The sequence below is a fragment of the Saccopteryx leptura genome, chromosome 3, assembly GCF_036850995.1.
Source record: "Saccopteryx leptura isolate mSacLep1 chromosome 3, mSacLep1_pri_phased_curated, whole genome shotgun sequence".
Classification (NCBI taxonomy): Eukaryota; Metazoa; Chordata; class Mammalia; order Chiroptera; family Emballonuridae; genus Saccopteryx; species Saccopteryx leptura.
Genome location: NC_089505.1, coordinates 126,190,264 through 126,211,696, shown reverse-complemented (window position 1 = coordinate 126,211,696; position 21,433 = coordinate 126,190,264). Strand labels below are relative to the sequence as shown.

General features: G+C 39.0%; 1 protein-coding gene across 2 annotated transcripts in view; it reads right to left on the bottom strand.

Annotated features, from left to right (window-relative positions):
* Nucleotides 1-21,433, bottom strand: part of ZFYVE9 (zinc finger FYVE-type containing 9) — a 159,583-nt gene that overhangs the window by 57,696 nt on the left and 80,454 nt on the right. For both annotated transcript variants that reach the window (XM_066376264.1, XM_066376265.1), the window contains 3 exons: nucleotides 16,649-16,769; nucleotides 13,042-13,164; nucleotides 10,550-10,705 (listed from right to left, as the gene is read on the bottom strand). In XM_066376264.1, coding sequence (XP_066232361.1) covers nucleotides 10,550-10,705; nucleotides 13,042-13,164; nucleotides 16,649-16,769 — 400 coding nt within the window. The remainder of the gene's footprint in view (nucleotides 1-10,549; nucleotides 10,706-13,041; nucleotides 13,165-16,648; nucleotides 16,770-21,433) is intronic.

The following is a 21,433-nucleotide window of genomic DNA, read 5'->3' as shown; positions in this document are numbered from 1 at the left end:
CTAGCTAGAGCCAAAAATATTGATGCCCTCCTTAGATGGTGCAACTTTACTATGTGGATCAGAATAAGAATTATTGCCTCCAAGTTTACAAAAAAGAAATGTTAAGATTAGGTACCTGCTCTCACAGAGCTTACAGTCTCATTGGGTGAATAAGTCAATTCACAAACATAATGAATTAAGACAATAAAGTATAGTTATATATGAGACATAGAAGGGAAAAGAAAATTTATAGAGAAGGTAGTATCACAGGATGTATCCTTTGTAATTTTGGTGGAGACAAATATGAAATGTAAACTTAGGGCTTATTTAAATTCTTATTAGGCAGATTTTATTTCCTTTTAACCACAAATGCCAAAGAGAGGGACAGACAGGCAGGAAGGGAGAGGGGTGAGAAGCATCAACTCTTCATTGTGGCACCTTAGTTGTTCACCAACTGCCCTCCCATATGTGCCCCGACCAGGAGGCTACAGCAGAGTGAGTGACCCCTTGCTCAAGCCAGCGACCCTAGGATCAAGCTGGTGAGCCTTGCTCAAACCAGATGAGCCTGCACTCAAGTCGGCAACCTCGGGGTTTTGAACCTGGGTCCTCTGCATCCCAGTCTGATGCTCTATCCACTGCGCCACTGCCAGGTCAGGCCACAAATGCTCTTTATTAAGCACTTTCTTTATTTTTTCTTAAATATTTCATTTATTCATTTTAGAGAGAGAGAGAGAGAGAAATGGGAGGGGGAAGCGGGAAGCCTCCACTTGTAGTTGCTTCCCATATGTGCCTGGACCAGGTAAACCTGGGGTTTCAAACCCGCCACCTCAGTGTCCCAGTCTGACGCTAAATTATCCACTGTGCCACCACAGGTCAGGATTATTTTTTGAAGACTTTATTTACTCATTTTAGAGAGAAAAGGGAGAGAGAGTAAGGAAAGGGAGCACTTTCTAATTTAAGTATTTTTTAAATGAAACAGTAACAAATCAGCCCTTCATTAATGAGATATTTTCCTCAGTTTAGAATTACAAAAGAATTTACTGACAAGAGCTATTCAATAATGTAAGAGAAGCTATGTTCACTAGACACATGCAAGCTTCCACTGACACCTCTGAGGGAAGTAAGACCAAACACAAAACTCCCCCTCACAGAACTTAATGCTTACTTTCCTGGAACACTAGAGTCTGTTCACAGAACAGTTCAGTGATGAGTGACAGAATCCTCGACTGAACATGGGGAGCTATATAAATAGTGAGGTCCACAGTGAAGGGACCACCTCCCCACAAAACTCAGAAAAGCTCTGTGGGTAAGAGCCAGTCCACCTGTACATCATCATCATTAGGGCTAGTAAGTACTTTTGCCCCAGGATTTTAAGTCTCTATTTTTCCCCTTCTTTGATTCACTCATACTTTTTCTTCAAAATACTTGTGGGGATAGAAAATGGGTGAAAAATTGTTTAAAAATCTTCTAGACCTATTTTCTAAGTTCATAATGAATATGCATGCATATCCTTAGACTAAGATAGACTTCCACATTAAAAAATATAAGATCAAACTTCATTGTATTTGGGGCCTATACTTTTATCAGTAACATAACTAAATTGTTAATGAAAATAAAATTCAAAGAAAATGAATGAAACTTGATAATAACATACAAATCAGTAATATAATGCCCTAAAGCTTACATTGCCTTTTGATAAGTCTATGTGAGAAAGAAACCTAAATTAACCAAAAGTTGGCCTGACCTGTGGTGGCGCAGTGGATAAAGCGTCGACCTGGAAATGCTGAGGTCGCCGGTTCGAAACCCTGGGCTTGCCTGGTCAAGGCACATATGGGAGTTGATGCTTCCAGCTCCTCCTCCCCTTCTCTCTCTCTGTCTCTCTCTCTTTCTCTCTCTCTCTCTCTCTCTTTCTCTCTCTCCTCTCTAAAATGAATAAATAAAATAAAAATTTAAAAAAAAAGAAAAAAAATTAACCAAAAGTTCATCTGGGTTCACAATTTAAAGATACAAATTAATGAAGACTTTAGAATGAGAGTAGGTAACAAAAAGATAGTAAAATATATATATATATATTTTAAAGATTTTTATTCATTCATTTTAGAGAGGAGAGAGAGAGAAAGGGGGAGGAGCAGGAAGCATCAACTCCCCTATGTGCCTTGATTGGGCATGCCCAGGGTTTCACACCAGTGACCTCAGCGTTCCAGGTCGACTCTTTATCCACAGCACCACCACAGGTCAGGCCAAAAAAGATCTTTCAAGGACCTGAAAATATAGAAACTTCCCAAGTGACCAGACACTGGGTCTCAAAAACACTCCTTATCTCCAAGTCCCAATGGAAACAATAAGTCAAGAATAATAGGCACAGCATTTTTAATAACAGAATGTTCTCTTAGGACTCCTTTCCTCCCGGTACTTTTCCACCACATGACAAAAAATGCTTCCCAAAGAAAGTACACCAATTTATTAATTCCTTCAATCCACAGTGTTTTTAATTTGTTGTTCCACTTATTTATGCACTCATTGGTTACTTCTTGTAAGTGCCCTGACTGGGGATCAAACCTACAACTGTGGTGTTTCGGGACAATGCTCTAACCAACTGAGCCAAGGCCCACAGTGTTTTTAATGAAGTTGTCTGATGCACCAGATTGTTTGTTCTAAGGGCTGGTACACAGAGTTGAGCCAGGAAGATCAAAATCTTGCCCTCACAGAGCTTACATTCTAATAAAAACAAATAATTTCAACTAGTGAGGTTAGTGGCAAATGTTTTGAAGAAAATAAAACAAGGAAGATAATGTAAAAGATTGATAAAGACAGAAGAGAGAACATTTATTTAGCCAAGAGCGTCAGGAAAAATCCTCTGAAGAAACATTTGAGAACATACCTGAATGAAGAAATGAAACCAGCCAATAAAGATCTGAAAAAACAGCCATTCCATGTCTGGGAACAGTAAGTGCAAAAGCCATTAGCTGAAAATCGATTTGATGGGCTCAAAGGTCACAAAGATGATTCATGTAGCTAAAGCAAACAAAGGAGTGGTAGGGTGTAAGGTCAGAGACCTTTAGGGACTAGATCATTCCAAAACCTTGAAGTTTATAGGAGGTCCTCAGGTTACCACAGTCTCAACATAGAACGTTTCAAGTTTATGATGATCACTCCCATAAAAACAAAAAAATTAAGACATGTGTGTTCTCTGGATTACGCTGTTAGCATTGTACACAGATGAGATTCAGTAAGGTCTACAGAGCTGTTATGATGCCTTGCCATGATATAGGCAGATTTTGAAAGAGAAAAAGTCAACCTTCCAGACTAGTCTGGAACAACTCTTTTTTTTATTATTTTGTATTTTGCTGAAGTGAGAAGTGGGGAGGCAGACTCCCGCATATGCCAAATGGGGATCCACCCAGCATGCCCACCAGGGGGCGATGCTCTGCCTATCTGGGGCATTGCTCTGTTGCAACCAGAGCCATTCTAGCACCTGAGGCGGAGGCCATGGACCCATCCTCAGTGCCCAGGCCAACTTTGCTCCAATGGAGCCTTGGCTGCGAGAGAGAGAGAGAGAGAGAGAGAGAGAGAGAGAGAGAGAGAGAGAGAGAAAGGAGAGGGGGAGGGGTGAAGAAGCAGATGAGCACTTCTCCTGTGTGCCCTGGCCAGAAATCAAACCCAGGACTTCCACACACCACACTGACACTCTACTGCTGAGCCAACTGGCCAGGACTAGCCACTAGCCTGGAACAAATTTTTTTTTTTTTTTTTTTTTTAACAGAGACAGAGAGAATCAGAGAGAGGGATAGATAGGGACAGACAGACAGGAACGAAGAGAGATGAGTAGCATCAATCATCAGTTTTTCGTTCTGATACCTTAGTTGTTCATTGATTGCTTTCTCATATGTGCCTTGACCGCAGGCCTTCAGCAGACCGAGTAATCCCTTGCTCGAGCCAGTGACCTTGGGTCCAAGCTGGTGAGCTTTGCTCAAACCAGATGAGCCTGCGCTCAAGCTGGTGACTTTGGGGTCTCAAACCTGGGTCTTCCGTATCCCAGTCCGACGCTCTATCCACTGTGCCACCGCTTGGTCAGGCTGGAACAATTCTTTAAGAAGGTAGAGAAGCCTACAACAGATCCTGTACTCTTTACATCAGCTGCTTCTCGAGATGAAACACCTGTAGTACAGGTAGAATCATCTCCAGCGTCTCCTGCATGTCCTTAGGCAATCCTGATTCACCTGACCCAGTATCTCCAGCACCTTCTGCAGGTTCTCCTGCCTCTCCAGCGTCCTCCTCCCAATAGGTCACTCTCTCCCACCTTGCAATGCCCCTTCCAGTGTGCAAGCCAACCACAGGAATAAAGGTAAGGAATTTTTTTTAACACTCATTTTTGTCATTTTTTGTTACTACAGTACAGCATACAGTACAGTATATTTATGTCTTTTTCCTTTTTCTGTGGCTTAGTTGTGTTTTTATGTTCTAGAATATGATTTTACAACTGTGTTAGGATAGGTAAGTGACTTAGGCTAGGGTGTGTTTTGACTTACAGCAAAATTCAGGTTATGTCACTGTCGTAGAAATGGAACTGTGTCATAACCCGAGGACTCCTGCATTTATATTTTGTGTTCAAAATTGTCTTGTAGCCCTGGCCGGTTGGCTCAGTGGTAGAGCATTGGCCCAGTGTGTGGATGTCCCAGGTTCAATTCTCGGTCAGGATATACAGGAGAAGTGCCCATCTGCTTCTCCACCCCTCCTTCTCCGCCTTCTCTCTCTCTCTCTCTCCCTTCCCCACCCACAACCACAGCTTGATTGCTTTAAGCGCATCAGCCCACACTCTCCACAGAGCCTCTGCCTCAGGTGCTAAAAATAGCTTGGCTGGCAAGCATGACTCCAGTTGGGCAAAGCATCAGCCCCAGAAGGGGGGTGCCAGGTGGATCTGGGTCAGGGTGCATGCAGGAGTCTATCTCCCCTCTTCTCACTTAGAAGAGAAGAAAATAAAATTGTCTTTTTGCTTTGTTCAGATGTTATATAAAAATTTTGAAAATCAGCCCTGGCTGGTTAGCTCAGTGGTAGAGTATCAGCCTGGTGTATGGAAGTCCCAGGTTCGTTCGATTCCCGGCCAGGGCACACAGGAGAAGTGCCCATCTGCTTCTTCACTCTTCCCCCTCTCCTTTCTATCTCTCTCTTCCCCTCCTGCAGCCAAGGCTCCATTGGAGCAGAGTTGGCCTGGGCGCTGAGGATGGCTCCATGACCAATGCCTCAGGTGCTAGAATACCTCCGCTTACAATGGAGCAACGCACCAGATGGGCAGAGCATTGCCCCCTAGTGGGCATGCTAGGTGGATCCTGGTCGGGTACATGCGGGAGTCTGTCTCTCCGCCTCCCTGCTTCTCACTTCAGAAAAAAAATAATTGAAAATCAGTAACAATGTAAACTTTACTATGCCCATGTCAATATTAATCAATTTACATTAATATTTCTCTTAAATTGCTTTCTTGAAGAGGAAAATATTAAATGGGAAGAATAAAGTGAAGAGTGTACCCCAGGATCCAGCACACAAAGGCAAAAAGAAAAATTACACAAAAAGCATTGAAGAGATTCTTAAGACTGATTTCAGAGGCTCTAACATCAAAAAGAAGTTCCAGAAGATGACAATGTTGGGAATGAAAAAGAAGTAATATTCAGAGATAATAACTAAGGATTTTCCAAATTGAAGAAGGAAATGTGTTTTCGGATCAAAAGTACACTTTGAGTACTCAGCAATAAAAAGAAAAAGATATCTACATATATGAACACATCTAAATCAATGGGACAGAATAGTGTCCAGAAACAGACCTACCTGTATAAGGCAAACTAATATTCAAAAACAGTGCCACGGTAATGCAATAGCAAAAGGACAGTCTTTTTAACAAATGCTACTGGAACAACTAGATATCCATAAGAAAAAAAGAAAGAAAAAAAAAGAAAAGAAAAGAAGAAAAGGTAAGGTGCTTTCAAGCATATCTCACTCCCTATATAAAAATTATCTCAAAATACAGTACAAACTTCCGGTAAGTCATGGTGATGTAATGTACAGCATGGGGAATACAGTCAATAATATACATTGCATTAACTTTGCAAGGTGACCGATGGTAACTGACTACTGTGGCGACGCTTAGCAATGCATACGAATGTCAAAACACTATGTTGTACCCCTGTATAACTAATATAGTATAACTAATATACTGTATATGTCAAACCTCAATAAAAAAATTAACTCAAAATGGATCATAAATCTATATGTAAAAGCTAACAACTATAAAACTTCTAGAAAAAAATACAGAAGAAAACTTTTCTGACATTTAAGGCAAAGATTTCTTAGGAAACTAAGGTATAAACTATAAAAGAAAAACTGATCAATTGAACCTCATCATTATTTAAATCTTCCACTATTTAAAAGACAGTTTAAAAGATGAAAAGATAAGTGATGGACTACAATATAGTATCTTTAAACACTATATATCATATAATATAGGACTTGTATCCAAAATTTATACAGTACTAAAATCTCAGTATGAAAACCCAATTCTTCTTGCCTTTTATGTTTCCTTTTATATAAACAAAAACATATTCATTTTAGAAAATGTAGAAATGATAGGTAATAGGAACTATAATTCTATCACATACAAACTACCACTGTTTAAAATTTGATGAGAACATATCCATGCAATGTATGTACATATAAACATATGAGATTATATATACATGCACGAGCTTATGTATACATATACATGGGTAATATATAAACACACACATATATATAATTGCTAACCAACCCATTCTCTCCATTAACTATAGAACAGAAATTTATTTCATTCAATAAAAAACAACCCAATTTTAAACTGGGCAAAAGAGCTACAGATGGTAAATAATCGTATGGAAAGATGCTCAATATCAACAGTCATTAGGGAAATGCAAATTAAAATCACAATGAGAGATACTCTACATAATACTCATTAAAAAAGCAGAAAAAATAAGCCAAACACAAAGATGTGATTCCATTTACATGATCTTCTGGAAAATGCAAAACCATAATGACAGAAATCAGAGTAATAGATGTCAGGTGTAGGGTACAGGAGGTATAGAGATGATAAAAATATTTTATGTCTTGGTTTTGATGGTAGATATGCAACTATATGTGTGCCTAGACCAGGCATGGCCAGGATACAGCCCGCGGGCCCCCACATAATGAGTTTCTGCAGCCCACGATTAAATTTTAATATTCTCCACACGACGCACTGTGGAAATGAAATAAGTGGTACTTTTAAATTGTTATACATAAACTACAATATCTAACCATTGTACAACAATGAAAGTTACATCTCAGCTACTCAGAAGCAGAAAGCATCTTTGATTATTGGAAATCGAGATATTTAAGGATAGTGATACACGAAAAAGAATTCCACATGACTAATCTAGAGTTAACTTCCAATAATTGGTCGAATGGATTCGCGATACTACTTTATTTTTAAAACAAATTCCAGTATGAAGATTTACAACTTTTGTACTCGTCTGTGCAATTTTTATAAGCAATTGAAAGACGGAAAATATGGAAATTTTAAAAAACTTGCCAAGGAATATTTAGTAATCTTCAGCTCAATTTATATTTGTGAACAAACTTTTTCTTTAATGAATCTAAATAAAAGTACAGCCTGACCAGGCGGTGGCGCAGTGGATAAGAGCATCAGACTGGGATGCAGAGGACCCAGGTTCGAGCCCCCGAGGTTGCCAGCTTGAGCGCGGGCTCATCTGGTTTGAGCAAAGCTCACCAGCTTGGACCCAAGGTCTCTGGCTAGAACAAGGGGTTCCTGGGTCTGCTGTAGCCCCACGGTCAAGGCACATATGAGAAAGCAATCAATGAACAACTAAGGTGTCACAACGAAAAACTAATGATTGATGCTTCTCATCTCTCTCTGTTCCTGTCTGTCTGTCCCTATCTATCCCTCTCTCTGACTCTCTGTCTCTGTAAAAAATAAAATAAAAAGATTTCTTTTAAATAAAAGTACAACAAGATCAAGACTGAATGATTTACATTTGGAGGCTGTGTTAAGAATAGCTACTACAAGTATAGAGCCAGATGTTAAAAAAATAGGCAATGTAAAGCGCCTCAACACGCGTCATATTAGTTTTTTTGTTAATTTGTTGTACTAAATTACTTATATTTATTCATAAACAAATTACATAATAAAATTTTGTTTACTTAAACGAATCATTTTTGTATTTAACTTTTTTTTTTTTTTTTATAGAGACAGAGAGAGAGTCAGAGAGAGGGACAGATAGGGACAGACAGGAACGAAGAGATGAGAAGCATCAATCATTAGTTTTTCGTTGAGACACTTTAGTTGTTCATTGATTGCTTTCTCATATGTGCCTTGACCACAGGCCTTCAGCAGACCAAGTAACCCCTTGCTCGAGCCAGCAACCTTGGGTCCAAGCTGGTGAACTGGTTTTTTTGTTTGTTTGTTTGTTTGTTTGTATTTTTCCGAAGTTGGAAACGGGGAGGCAGTCATTGGAAACGGGGAGGCAGTCAGACAGACTCCCGCATGCATCCAAACGGGATCCACCTGCACGCCCATCAGGGGGCGATGCTCTGTCCATCTGGGGCATCGCTCTGTTGCAACTAGAGCCATTCTAGCACCTGAGGCAGAGGCTACAGAGCCATCCTCAGCACCCGGGCAAACTTTGCTCCACTGCAGGAGGGGAAGAGAGAGACAGAGGAGGGAGAGGGGGAGGGGTGGAGAAGCAGATGCGCACTTCTCCTGTGTGCCCTGGCCGAGAATCGAACCCGGGACTCCCACACGCCAGGCTGATGCTCTACCACTGAGCCAACCAGCCAGGGCCATGCTGGTGAACTTTTGCTCAAACCAGATGAGCCCATGCTCAACCTGGCGACTTCGGGGTCTCGAACCTGGGTCTTCCGCATCCCAGTCCAATGCTCTATCCACTGCGCCACTGCCTGGTCAGGCTGTATTTAACATTTTTTAATTTTAATATTTTGTCCGGCCCATGAAAACAGTTTTCTTTCTAATCTGGCCCAGGGGCAAAAACTGTTGGCCACGCCTGGCCTAGACTCACTGAACTATGTCAGAAAAGCTGAATTCTAATGTATATAAATTATACCTCAATAAACCTGACCAAAAAAAACTCACACAGAGAACTTTATTTTGGGGTTTTGTGTTTTTTTTTAAGATTTTATTTATTCATTATAGAGAGAGAGAGAGAGAAAGAGAGAAGGGGGGAGGAGCAGGAAGCATCAACTCCCATATGTGCCTTGATCAGGCAAGCCCAGGGTTTTGAACCGGCAACCTCAGTGTTTCCAGGTTGACGCTTGATCCACTGTGCCACCACAGGTCAGGCACACAGAGAACTTTATTAGTGCACTTGCAGAAAATCAAGCATAAAGAGAAAATCCTAAAAGCCACAACAGCAAAAAGACAAATAAAACCCCATTAAAAACTAGACTGCAGGCCCTGGCTGGTTGGCTCAGCAGTAGAGCGTCAACCAGTATGTGGAAGTCCTGGGTTCAATTCCCAATCAGAGCACAAAGGAGAGGCAACCATCTGCTTCACCCTTCCCTTCTCTCTCTCTTCTCCTCCTGCAGTCATGGCTTGACTGATTCAAGCAAGTCGGCCCAGGCACTGAGGATGGCTCCGTGGAGCCTCCACCTCAGGTGCTAAAAATAGCTTAGTTGCAAGCATGGGCACAAAGGGTAGAGTATCAGCTCCAGACAGGGGTTGCCGGGTGGATCCTGGTTGGGGTGCATGTGGAGTCTGTCTCTGTATTTCCCTTACTATACCTAAAAAAAACCCAGACTGCCAGATATATCAGAAAATAATGGAGTAATGCCTTCAAAGCACTTGCTAAGGGGAGGTAAAAGGAAGAAATGAAAGAATGGAGAATGGAGAATGGGGGAATGGGGGAATGGGGGAAGGGAAGGGAAGGGAAGGGAAGGGAAGGGAAGGGAAAGAGGAAGGAAGGGAAGGGAGAGAAAAAAGGAAAGGAAAGGAGAAGAGGAAGGAAGGACAGGGAGGGAAAAAAGGAAGGGAGATAGGGAGAAAATCCGTTAACTCAGAATTTTATAACCAACTAATTATTCAACAGGGATGACAAAGAAAAAAAAATTCAGCCATACAAAAACTAACAGAGTTTATCAACCATAGACTTTAACTAAGAAAACAAATAAATAGATGTATTTCAGCAAGAAAATCAAGTCCAAATGAAAACAGAGGATACAAAAGTTAGGGAGAAAAAATGATGACTGATATAACTAATAATTTTAATTGATCTGGATATTGATAACTGAATATCAAGCTTAACGGATTTTTTTTACAACTTTTGATTCTAGCTTTTGTAAAAACAAAACAAAACAAAAAAACCCATACCAGGTAAAGTGCTAAAATTTATAATTTCCTCAAATATGGCAAGTTCTAACCACCAAAATCAGCATCTGACATCAGGCTCCCAAATTTAAGACTATTATTATTTGCATGTATGTCTAAAAATTTTTTTCATCTATAAATAGTGCAGACTAAATCATAAAGCATTCCCACCTGCCAGAGCATCCCGATAAAGCTGCACAAAATGATTAAAGATATCCTTCGGCAAACACTTTTCATCTGGCAGACATTGCAGAAGAATGACTATCTCGGACTGACCCACCGCATGCATTCCCTTGGTTGTGAAACACCAGCACTTCCTGTTCACATCTATAAAGGGAATAAAAATAGAACATAAAGACATTCCTCTCAATTCTTAACCTTAAAAATGCGCAGATATCTAAGTTATAATACAGCAAAGGGTAAAATAGGTCATTCTAAGTCTGTGTAATTCAACCTGTGAATTGCACTGCATTGAGCCAAAGAACTATTATAGAAAATCAAATATACCAATACCGCTGGCTCTAGAGGCAAACCCTTAGAAAAACAATGGGAAAGGAAGTAAAGAAGTATCAGTGAAAGAAATATACTGAAAAATTTTAATTCCTATTATTAAAAGGTATAATTATCAAAAGAAACATACTCCTTTAAAAGTAAAAACCAAACTACATATTCTTAGCTATAATGATTAAAACATATATTTCCCCATCTTTATTCATAAAAACCACTTCAATAAGGGAAATAATTACTTATGTAAGACCAGAAACAATAACCACAATAAAAGCCAATATAATAGCTTTGAATTCAGGTTGTGGCCTAAAAAATATTTTTTTAATGTACACATTAATCTGTGACTGAAAGATTCTAGCTGTTTTAATTATAGTCCTTTTTGGGAAAAAATTCTAGATAAACAACATGACTTTACTTGGCTTCATGCTATAAAACACAGTGAAAAGGATGGCTTCTGGACTACTTACTTCCAATTCTTCACCATAAAACTCTGCAGAGTCCTAATAGCATAAGCCAACGTAGTCAAAAATAATGTTCAATCCTTGACACTTTTATCATTTGTACTCCAACATAATGGGATTCCCAGAGGAAATGAACAGGGATTCAAATAAAATTATGAATACCACAATGTAAATAAAATCTAATAAAAGATCCCTTCTTTCACTTTGGCAATTGTTACTTTCTCGACCAAAAGAGGGGGTGCCCAATCCAACTATACTAAGATGGTGTGATTTCAGAATTCTAGATTAGTTATTTTCTAAGTATAACTTATAAATTAGATATAATACATTGAAATTTTGAGCAAAATATTTCTTGTTATTTCTTAATTGAATTTATTGGGGTGACATTGGTTAATAAAATTATATGAGTTTCAGGGGTACCATTTTATAATAGATCATCTGTATATTGTGTTGTATGATCACCACCCCAGTGAGCATATTATTTTAAAATCTGATCCTAGAAGGAAAGATGGGAAGCATTAACACTGGCCAAACATATAAGAATATGATTAGCAAGTACTGTAAACCAGACATCTGCATTTCATCAATGTAGAACCTCTAAGGAAATAGATGTTTCTGGTTCCAAGGTCAACTTAAAATGAGCACACAGTGGGAACCAGAAGACTAGCCCCCAGTGCTTTTTTCCCTCTCTCCAAAACTGTGCCTATTAATGTTCATCCAGGATAACTATGTTCTCTATTTTCCATCATCAGCCTAGAATCAAGATTTTAAGTTACTGTCTTCTCTCTCATTCTGATGCCGAAGAAGATACCAACTATTGAGAAGTTTCTTCTGAATCTTAAGATGTACTGAAGTTTTACTATGTGTTAGTTAACTAACACTTCTCCCAAATAAGGTTTTGCACCACAATTAAGGTTACTGATATTTAAATCTAGCGTGTAAATTGTGTGACCCTCCTGGATAATTCGTCCACCTCTAGTTATCCTAGTAGTAAGTTGGGACATAACATACCCGTCTCAGGAAGAACCTCAGATCAGTTCAAGTTTTCTTTGGCTTTCCTCCATAGAGACTTTACCTAGCTCATCCTTGTATGACTAACAGCAAAAGTTTCTGTTAGTCCTACAACTGTCCTCTGGAATATATATATTATTTTATACAAACCAACTTCTTCAGTACCCAGTTTTCAGTAAGATATGGCTCTATATAAAAATAGTATGTATAGGCCTGACCAGAAGGTGGCGCAGTGGATAGAGCGTCAGACTGGGATGCGAAAGACCCAGGTTCGAGACCCCGAGGTCACCAGCTTGAGCACGAGCTCATCTGGTGTGAGCAAAAGCTCACCAGCTTGGATCCAAGGTTGCTGGCTTAAGCAAGGGGTTACTCGGTCTGCTGAAGGCCCATGGTCAAGGCACATATGAGAAAGCAATCAATGAACAACTAAGGTGTTGCAACGAAAAACTGATAATTGATGCTTCTCATCTCTCTCTGTTCCTGTCTGTCCCTATCTATCCCTCTCTCTGACTCTCGCTCTGTCTCTGGAAAAAAAAAATAGTATGTATAATTAATTGAAAGCTTTATTTATTATCTATGAGTCAGTAAAGTAGCTCATTTTTATTTTTATTTTTTAATTTCTACTGCCCTTGACACAATGGTTTGTAAAAAATAAGAAAAATAAAAAACAAATTTCTAACTTACAATTTACAATTTTAACCATTGACAACAAATTTGCATTTAAAACAAATACAAGTGGGTCAGGGCCACCATCCTCCAACTGCTGCATTACTGAAATCTGTGATGGTTTCTCTTCCACAGCATAGTCTGTAAAGGGAGAAAAAACAATGTAAGAGACTGGCTAAAGGGACAAATGCAGAAAGAAATCTGATAGAGGAACAGGCTGATTATTCACAGGAAAGAGTAGAGCATTTGATTTATAGATAGGGTGAACACAGGTTTGTGCCTGCTATCTCAGTATCATGTTAATAGTGGCCCCTTTCACTCTCAAAAATGACCCAGTCTAGTTTGGATGACAAAATGGTATCCTATGTGGGAGATTTCTCCACAAAACGATGTGTGCCAAATCTAAAGACAACCCATTTTTTCATAAAAATTCTCTAACAATCATAACAAGAATTTCACATATTACATGTTCTAAGATCAATTTTTAAAAAATCTTTATTTACTGATTTGAGAGAGAGAGGACGAGAAAGATAGACAGAAAGAAATATCAATCTGTTTCTGTACGTGCTCTGACCGGGAATTGAACTGGCAACCTCTGCACTTCAGGACAAAGCTCCAATCAACCTAGCTATCCAGCCAGGGATAAGACCAACATTTAAAATAATCCATGATATATAAGAAAGTGATGATATGCTAATTACTGCTGGAAAGAATGCCTAGGGATTGAGGTGCAGGGGAATTCTACTTTTTATTCTATGTCCTATTATAGAGTTTTAGATTTACCATTAAAAATTTAAACTTTAAAAAATGCACCCAGAGAATAAACTAAAAGTATCATAAGTGAATGGTTTCAGAAAAGAAATTTTCTATGTAAATGTCAAGAATTCCATAAATATATCACCAAAATCACCAATAAATCACACATCAGATTCTGAACACGAACAAGTTAACACTTGAGACTCTGAGCAGAATCGTTCCCATTTAATCCCCACAAGCACAGTACTAGGTCATATTCAGCCACCCCATTCTCAATGATGGTAGTCCTCTCAGCTTGAAGCCAAAAATCATGGGTAATAACAATTGTAGAATACTGTGTAAAGATGAGGGAAAAGAATTGAAAACCTGAAAGTTGCATATGTTTGACTGGTCTTATATAAAATGCATCATCAAGGGACAGCCAGGTAGAACAAAAGAACACCACTTCCCATTGACCAACAGAACCAAAAAAACTTTTTTTTTTGGATGTATGGGAAATGTCTATCCTAGCAATGAAAATATTTATGAGAAAAAGAAATACTAAGTGACTTAACAATAAAAATTTTTTATGAAGTTTTTTGACTGGAATACAACATTGCAAAATTGTGGTGAAGAGATGATAATGTGGTTTAAGTAAATAAATAATGGATAACTAGTTCTTTCTTGGTATGAAAGGTTTTGGCATTAGAGCTAATAGCTGTGACTTTTAATGAAAAGGCAACCTTATTTATTTTAACAACAGAGTAGGCCAATATAACTTCTTTTTTTTTTTTTTTTTTTTAAATGTTATTTTTTTTTTTTTAATTTTTTTTTTTTTTTAAAGATTTTATTTATTCATTATAGAGGGGGGAGAGAGAGAGAGAAGGGGGGAGGAGCAGGAAGCATCAACTCCCATATGTGCCTTGACCAGGCAAGCCCAGGGTTTTGAACCAGCAACCTCAGCGTTTCCAGGTTGTCGCTTTATCCACTGCGCCACCACAGGTCAGGCTATAACTTCTTATTAATCTAAGATTTATTAAAGTAGCCAAAATTTGAAATCCAAGAAGTAATTTTACTACAAAAGAATATTTTTAGGAGTTCCTGCCTGGTAAAGGAGCAAAGACATTATACAAGTAAAAGAATGCTTAACTTTATGTGATAGCTCACTGTTGAACTATGAGAACACAGCTAGATTTGAAAGTAGAGATATCAGCCAACATTGCTGAGAGCCTACTATAGGCCCAGCACCACACTAGCAGCAGAAGATACAAACATAAATTAAGACTGAAGGTACTCATGGTGTAAGTGAAAGAATCAGAACTATAAGATATCTAAGTTACAATGAGAAAAATGTTAATATAGTAACAGTCTATAAGAATTTCTATTAATGGACCTAGCTAGGTAGTCAGTTGGTTAGAGCATAGTCCCGATACACCAAGGTTGTGAGTTTGATTCACAGTCAGGGCACATACAAGAATCAAACAACAAATGCATAAATGAGTGGAACAACAAATCGATGTTTCTCTCTCTCACCCTCTCTCTTTTCCCCTCTCTCTCTAAAATCAATAAATTTAAAAAAAAGGGGGGGGAGAATTTCTATTAGAACAGAGATGAAGATACAAAACACTATTAGAGAGGCAGCCTTGGTACATAAGGATTCAGAAAAGTTTTCTATTAATGTGGATTTTGAAAGTTTGAGAAATTCTTTAGGGAGTCTAGGGTACAGAAGAATATCCTAGGCAAAGAAAAGAAAATATTAATTACTTGCCTACTTTCTACCAGACATTTCTTGCTAAGTGCTTTCAGGTATGAAATCTGATTTAATACTCACAACTCTTAAATTAAGTAAGTGTAGTTGCCTAATTGTTTTTTTTTTAAAGACAAGGAAAAAGATTCAGAGAGGATAAATGTTTTTGCCCACTGGATCACACAGCTAGAATGGAGGAGTGCTAAGATTAAAGCTCAGGTTTGTCCAGCTCTGAAGTCCACTCTCTTCCCACTCTTCTACAAAGGAAGAAAAAGCATGAAAGTATAAAAAGTGAATATTCAAAAAAATAATAAATAAAATATAGTATGCAAATAAAGTACTGAGGTAGTGGCTGAAAATAAAGTTAGAAAGGTAAGTTGAGATAAGGTGATAAGAAACATTGTATGCTAAGGTGAGTAATTTATACTGAAGGCATTGAAAATCCATTGACTATTTCTAAGCAAACACAAGACATGATAATATTTATGTTTAAAAAGGTAACTGGCAACAATGTGGAAAACAAAGGAGAGAAAGACTGAAGGCAAGAAAACCAGGTCAAAGACTAGGAAAAACATGAGGAGAGATTATTAATAAAACATCTTTTAAAAATGTACTAATGGATGCTAATTTAAAAATATTAACAAGAAAACTTTCACATAAAGATAACCATTTTTTAAATTGAGAGATTCTAATCAGAACTTGCTAAAAGTATTTTTTAATGGTAAAATTGCTATTTAAGTTCAGTACCCTCCACTTATTATATGTACACTTCTGAATGTATATTAGATTTCAAAACAGAATGTTAAATTAATGTATCAACTGTATCAGATGTGCTGAACCTAGAACCACAAGAAACTCTTCAGAGTATTATGTCCTTTAAATATTAAAAAAACTGCCAATTAACTACATTTAAACTACAATTAAAAATATTATAATCTTTCGATGAATGAAATAACATTATAATATAACAGCACAAATTTCTACTCTAAAACAATTAGTCACATCAATTATTTTCATGGCATTGAGTAGTTGCTTTTTGTTGTTGAAGAAGGGTGTTTATTACTTAAATTCTATCTCCTTCCCTTAATTAGAAGTCAATATTTAGAATATATAACTATCATGTTTAAATATAAGTCTACAAACCTCCTTTTACACCAGTGGAGATGAGAATGGGAGGAAGGCCATCTTCAGGAATAAGGTTCATTGCACTCCCAACAGGACTTCCAACCTGAGTTATACTCCCCGAGAACAGAGAAATATCAGTCTAGAAAAAGCAAATGAGCAAAGTGAGCATTACAAAGAGGTTCAAAACTTCAGCAGAATATAGTCAAGAATATAAATTGGAATTTAAGTGAAAATCTGGAACTCATACTTTTTTTCATATTCATGAACTTGTGGTTTCCTAAAGGACTGAGTTTATACTATGAAAATGTTTCCAATTATACAGCTTTTCACTTTGGCATCATAGTAATGAGAGAAGAGGTATTGTCGTCTTAAACAGGTAAAACTTCTTTTTCCTAGATTTCTTTTGCCATAAAAGAAATATATATATTTTTAAATTAAAGTAGGAACAAAAACAAAATTTCAATATTATCTCATAATTTCTGAACTTTTAATGTATTTTGGTGTACTTAGTCTCATTTATACTGCTTTTTCAAATTAACATTGAGAACAGTGGTGATGACTGTACAACAATATGAAAGTATTTAATGCCATGGATTATGTGCTTAAAAATGGTAAGACGGTGCCCTGGTTAGGTAACTCAGAGCATCTTTCCGATACATCAAGGTTGTGGATTTGATACCGGTTTGGGCACATACAAGAATCAACCAATGAATGCATAAATAAGTGGAACAACAAATTGATGTTTTTCTCTCTCTAAAGTCAATCAATAAAAAAAATTGTAAATGATTAAGATGGCAAAATTTATGTTATATATATTTTACCACAATAAAAAAGAAAAACAACTTAGATGAAATAGATTGAAATAGGTCATTGTTTTCATTTACTATGTAATAAAATAAAACTTCATTTTTATTTGCATTAATATGATCACGTTAGCTACTCTTAATAAAGTATAATGTTGCAAAACACATTTTAAATGGGATTAATCCACTTAGTGACTTAATAGACTATACTCAAAGATCTGAAATAATGCTCTCCTCTCCATATTCTCCATCATTTAAGAAAAAAAGAGAAACTTACAAAAGTTTTTTTTAAGTATTTTAAAACTGTTTTTTAACATGTATAAAGATGCTTATAGTAGCTTTTATTCAATTCTTAATAGCCAAACACTGGAAATAATCTAAATGTCCATTAACAAGAAAATAAATTGTGCTACGTCTATATGATGGAATACTACTCAACAATAAAATAATATTAACTTTAGATGCATACAATATGGTTAAACGTCATAAATATTAGTTTGAGTTTAATCAGCTAGACATAAGCCGGACCAGACAACGGCATGCACGGTGGATAGTGCATCAACCTGGGATGCTGAGGCCCCAGGTTTAAAACCTCAAGGTTGCTGGCTGGAGAGCAACTCATTAGGCTTGAATGTCGGCTTACCAGCTTGAGAACAGGGGTTCCAAATTGAGGCTGGGGACACAGACATGACCCCATGGTCATCAGCTTGAAGCCCAAAGTCGCTGGCTTGAGCCCAAGGTCTCTGGTTTGAGCAAGGGGTCACTGGCTCAGCTAGAGCCCCTCAATCAAGACACGTATGAGAAAACAATCAATGAAAAACTAAAGTGTCACAACTATGAGTCGACGCTTATCTCTCTCCTTTCCTGTCTCTCTCTAAAAAAAATAAGCTAGACATAAAACATTATATTTGTTTCTATTTATATGAAATTCTGGACCAGGTCAAACAAATCCATAGAGATACAAATCAGAATAATAGTTACCTTAGGAAAGATGTAAAAGAAATTTAATAGAAGTATTGACAGGAAAAGGGCATGACAGAATCTTCTAGAATGATGAAATGTTCTACAGCTTCACCTGAGTGGTGGTTACATGGATATGGGTGTGTGGGTGTGGGTGTGTGTGTGTGTGTGTGTATGTTCAAGTTGTTTCCCAAATTAATTTTCCTAAAGCACTTTGCCATATACACTTTATACTTGAATATTTAAACTATTTTTAAAAATTTGTCATATCTTGCCTGACCAGGCAGTGGCGCAGTGGATAGAGCGTCGGACTGGGATGCAGAGGACCCAGGTTCAAGACCACCGAGGTTGCCAGCTTGAGCATGGGCTCATCTGGTTTGATCAAAATTCCACCAGCTTGAGCCCAAGGTCGCTGTCTCCAGCAAGGGGTTACTCGGTCTGCTGTAGCCCCACGGTCAAGGCACATATGAGAAAGCAATCAATGAACAACTAAGGTGTTGCAACGCGCAATGAAAAACTAATGATTGATGCTTCTCATCTCTCTGTTCCTGTCTGTCTGTCCCTGTCTATCCCTCTCTCTGACTCACTCTCTGTCTTTGTAAAAAAAAAAAAAAAAAATTTGTCATATCTTGCCATACTTTTTTTTTCTTTTCTGAAGTTGGAAACGGAGAGGCAGTCAGACAGACTCCCGCATGGGCCCAACCGGGATCCACCCAGCATGCCCACCAGGGGACGATGCTCTGCCCATCTGGGGCATTGCTCTGTTGCAACCAGAGCCATTCTAGCGCCTGAGGCAGAGGCCATAGAGCCATCCCCAGCGCCTGGGCCAACTTTGCTCCAATGAAGCCTTGGCTGTGGGAGGGGAAGAGAGAGACAGAGAGGAAGGAGAGGGGAAGGGGTGGAGAAGCAGATGGGTGCCTCTCCTGTGTGCCCTGGCCGGGAATCGAACCCGGGACTCCTGCACACCAAGCCAATGCTCTACCACTGAGCCAACTGGCCAGGGCCTCTTGTCATACTTTTATCTATACTATCTATAATTTAGTGGGTGTCTGCTAAAACTTTGCAATGTTCTCAGTACAACATGAGAGAAAATTTGGGAAATTTTATTGTCAAACCAATAGTAACTGATTTCAAGGCATAGCACAGGAAATAAAGTAATCTATTCTAACTTGCTATTTAATGATGCATAAGTCCACCTTGTAATATCATAAGAAGTGACCATCTGGCCCCTACTTATACCATCTGTGAAAACTTTATTTCATTTATTGAGCACCTATTAACTGCCAGGTACTCTATTAGGCCATAAAAATGAGAAAACTATATTTGAGTCTGGCCTTAAAGTACTTGTTTGCCCTCACTTTACCAGATAAATATTAAAACAGAGTGTTGAACAATGTGAGAGCATAGAAATAAGATAACTATTTTGATTCGTTTCTCTTAAACTGAGCTGACCCATGTTTCCTTGTAAACATTCATTCACTAAAACTTCCTCATTTGTTTCCAAAAAAAAATTTTTGTTAGCTAGAGCAATTAGATAAGAAAAAAAAATTAATACTATGCATCCAAATTAGGAAGAAGTAAAACTATTACTATTTGCTGCCTGACCAGGTGGTGGCGCAGTGGATAGAGCGTCAGACTGGGATGCGGAGGACCCAGGTTCAAGACCCCAAAGTTGCCAGTTTGAGCGTGAGCTCATCTGGTTTGAGCAAAAAGCTCGCCAGCTTGGACCCGTCTGCTGAAGGCCCACGGTCAAGGCACATATGAGAAAGTAATCAGTGAACAACTAAGGTGCTGCAGTGAAGACTTGATACTTCTCATCTCTCTCCGTTTCCGTCTGTCTGTCCCTATCTATCCCTCTCTCTGACTCTCTCTCTGTCCCTGTAAAAAAAAAAAAACAAGCCCTGGCCGGTTGGCTCAATGGTAGAGCGTCGGCCTAGCGTGTGGAGGACCCGGGTTCGATTCCCGGCCAGGGCACACAGGAGAAGCGCCCATTTGCTTCTCTACCCCTCCGTCACACTTTCCTCTCTGTCTCTCTCTTCCCCTCCCGCAGCCAAGGCTCCATTGGAGCGGAGATGGCCCGGGCGCTGGGGATGGCTCTGTGGCCTCTGCCTCAGGCGCTAGAGTGGCTCTGGTCGCATCATGGCGACGCCCAGGATGGGCAGAGCATCGCCCCCTGGTGGGCAGAGAGTCGCCCCATGGTGGGCGTGCCGGGTGGATCCCGGTCGGGCGCATGCGGGAGTCTGTCTGACTATCTCTCCCTGTTTCCAGCTTCAGAAAAATGGAAAAAAAAAAAAAAAAAACCAAAAAAAAAAAACTATTACTATTTGCAGATGACATGATTCTACAGTGTATCAATAAAGACTGCACCAAAACACTGTTAGAAACAAACAAAAGAAACAACCAAAACACTATGTCTTAAGAACTTATCATACAATTTAAAAGATGTAAACAGGCCCTGGCCGGTTGGCTCAGTGGTAGAGTGTCGGCCTGGCGTGCAGGAGTCCTGGGTTCGATTCCCGGCCGGGACACACAGGCGAAGCGCCCATCTGCTTCTCCACCCCTCCCCCTCTCCTTCCTCTCTGTCTCTCTCTTCCCCTCTCTTCCCCTCTTTTGCTCCATTGGAGCAAAGTTGGCCTGGGCGCTGAGGATGGCTCTATGGCCTCTGCCTCAGGTGGTAGAATGGCTCAGGTTGCAACAGAGCAATGCCCCAGATGGGCAGAGCATCGCCCCCTGGTGGGCATGCCAGGTGGATCCCGGTCGGGTGCATGTGGGAGTCTGTCCGACTGTCTCTCCATTTCCAACTTCAGAAAAATACAAAAAAAAACCAAACATGTAAACAAAAAAAATAGCCTGACCATGCAGTGGTGCAGTGGATAGAGCATCAGACTGAGATGCAGAGGACCCACGTTTGAAACCCTGAGGTCACTAGCTTGAGTGCAGGCTCGCTGGCTGAGTCTGGGATGATAGACATGACTCCATGGTCGCTGGCATGAGCTCAAAGGTTGCTGGCTTAAAGCCCAAGGTTGTTGGTTTGAGACCA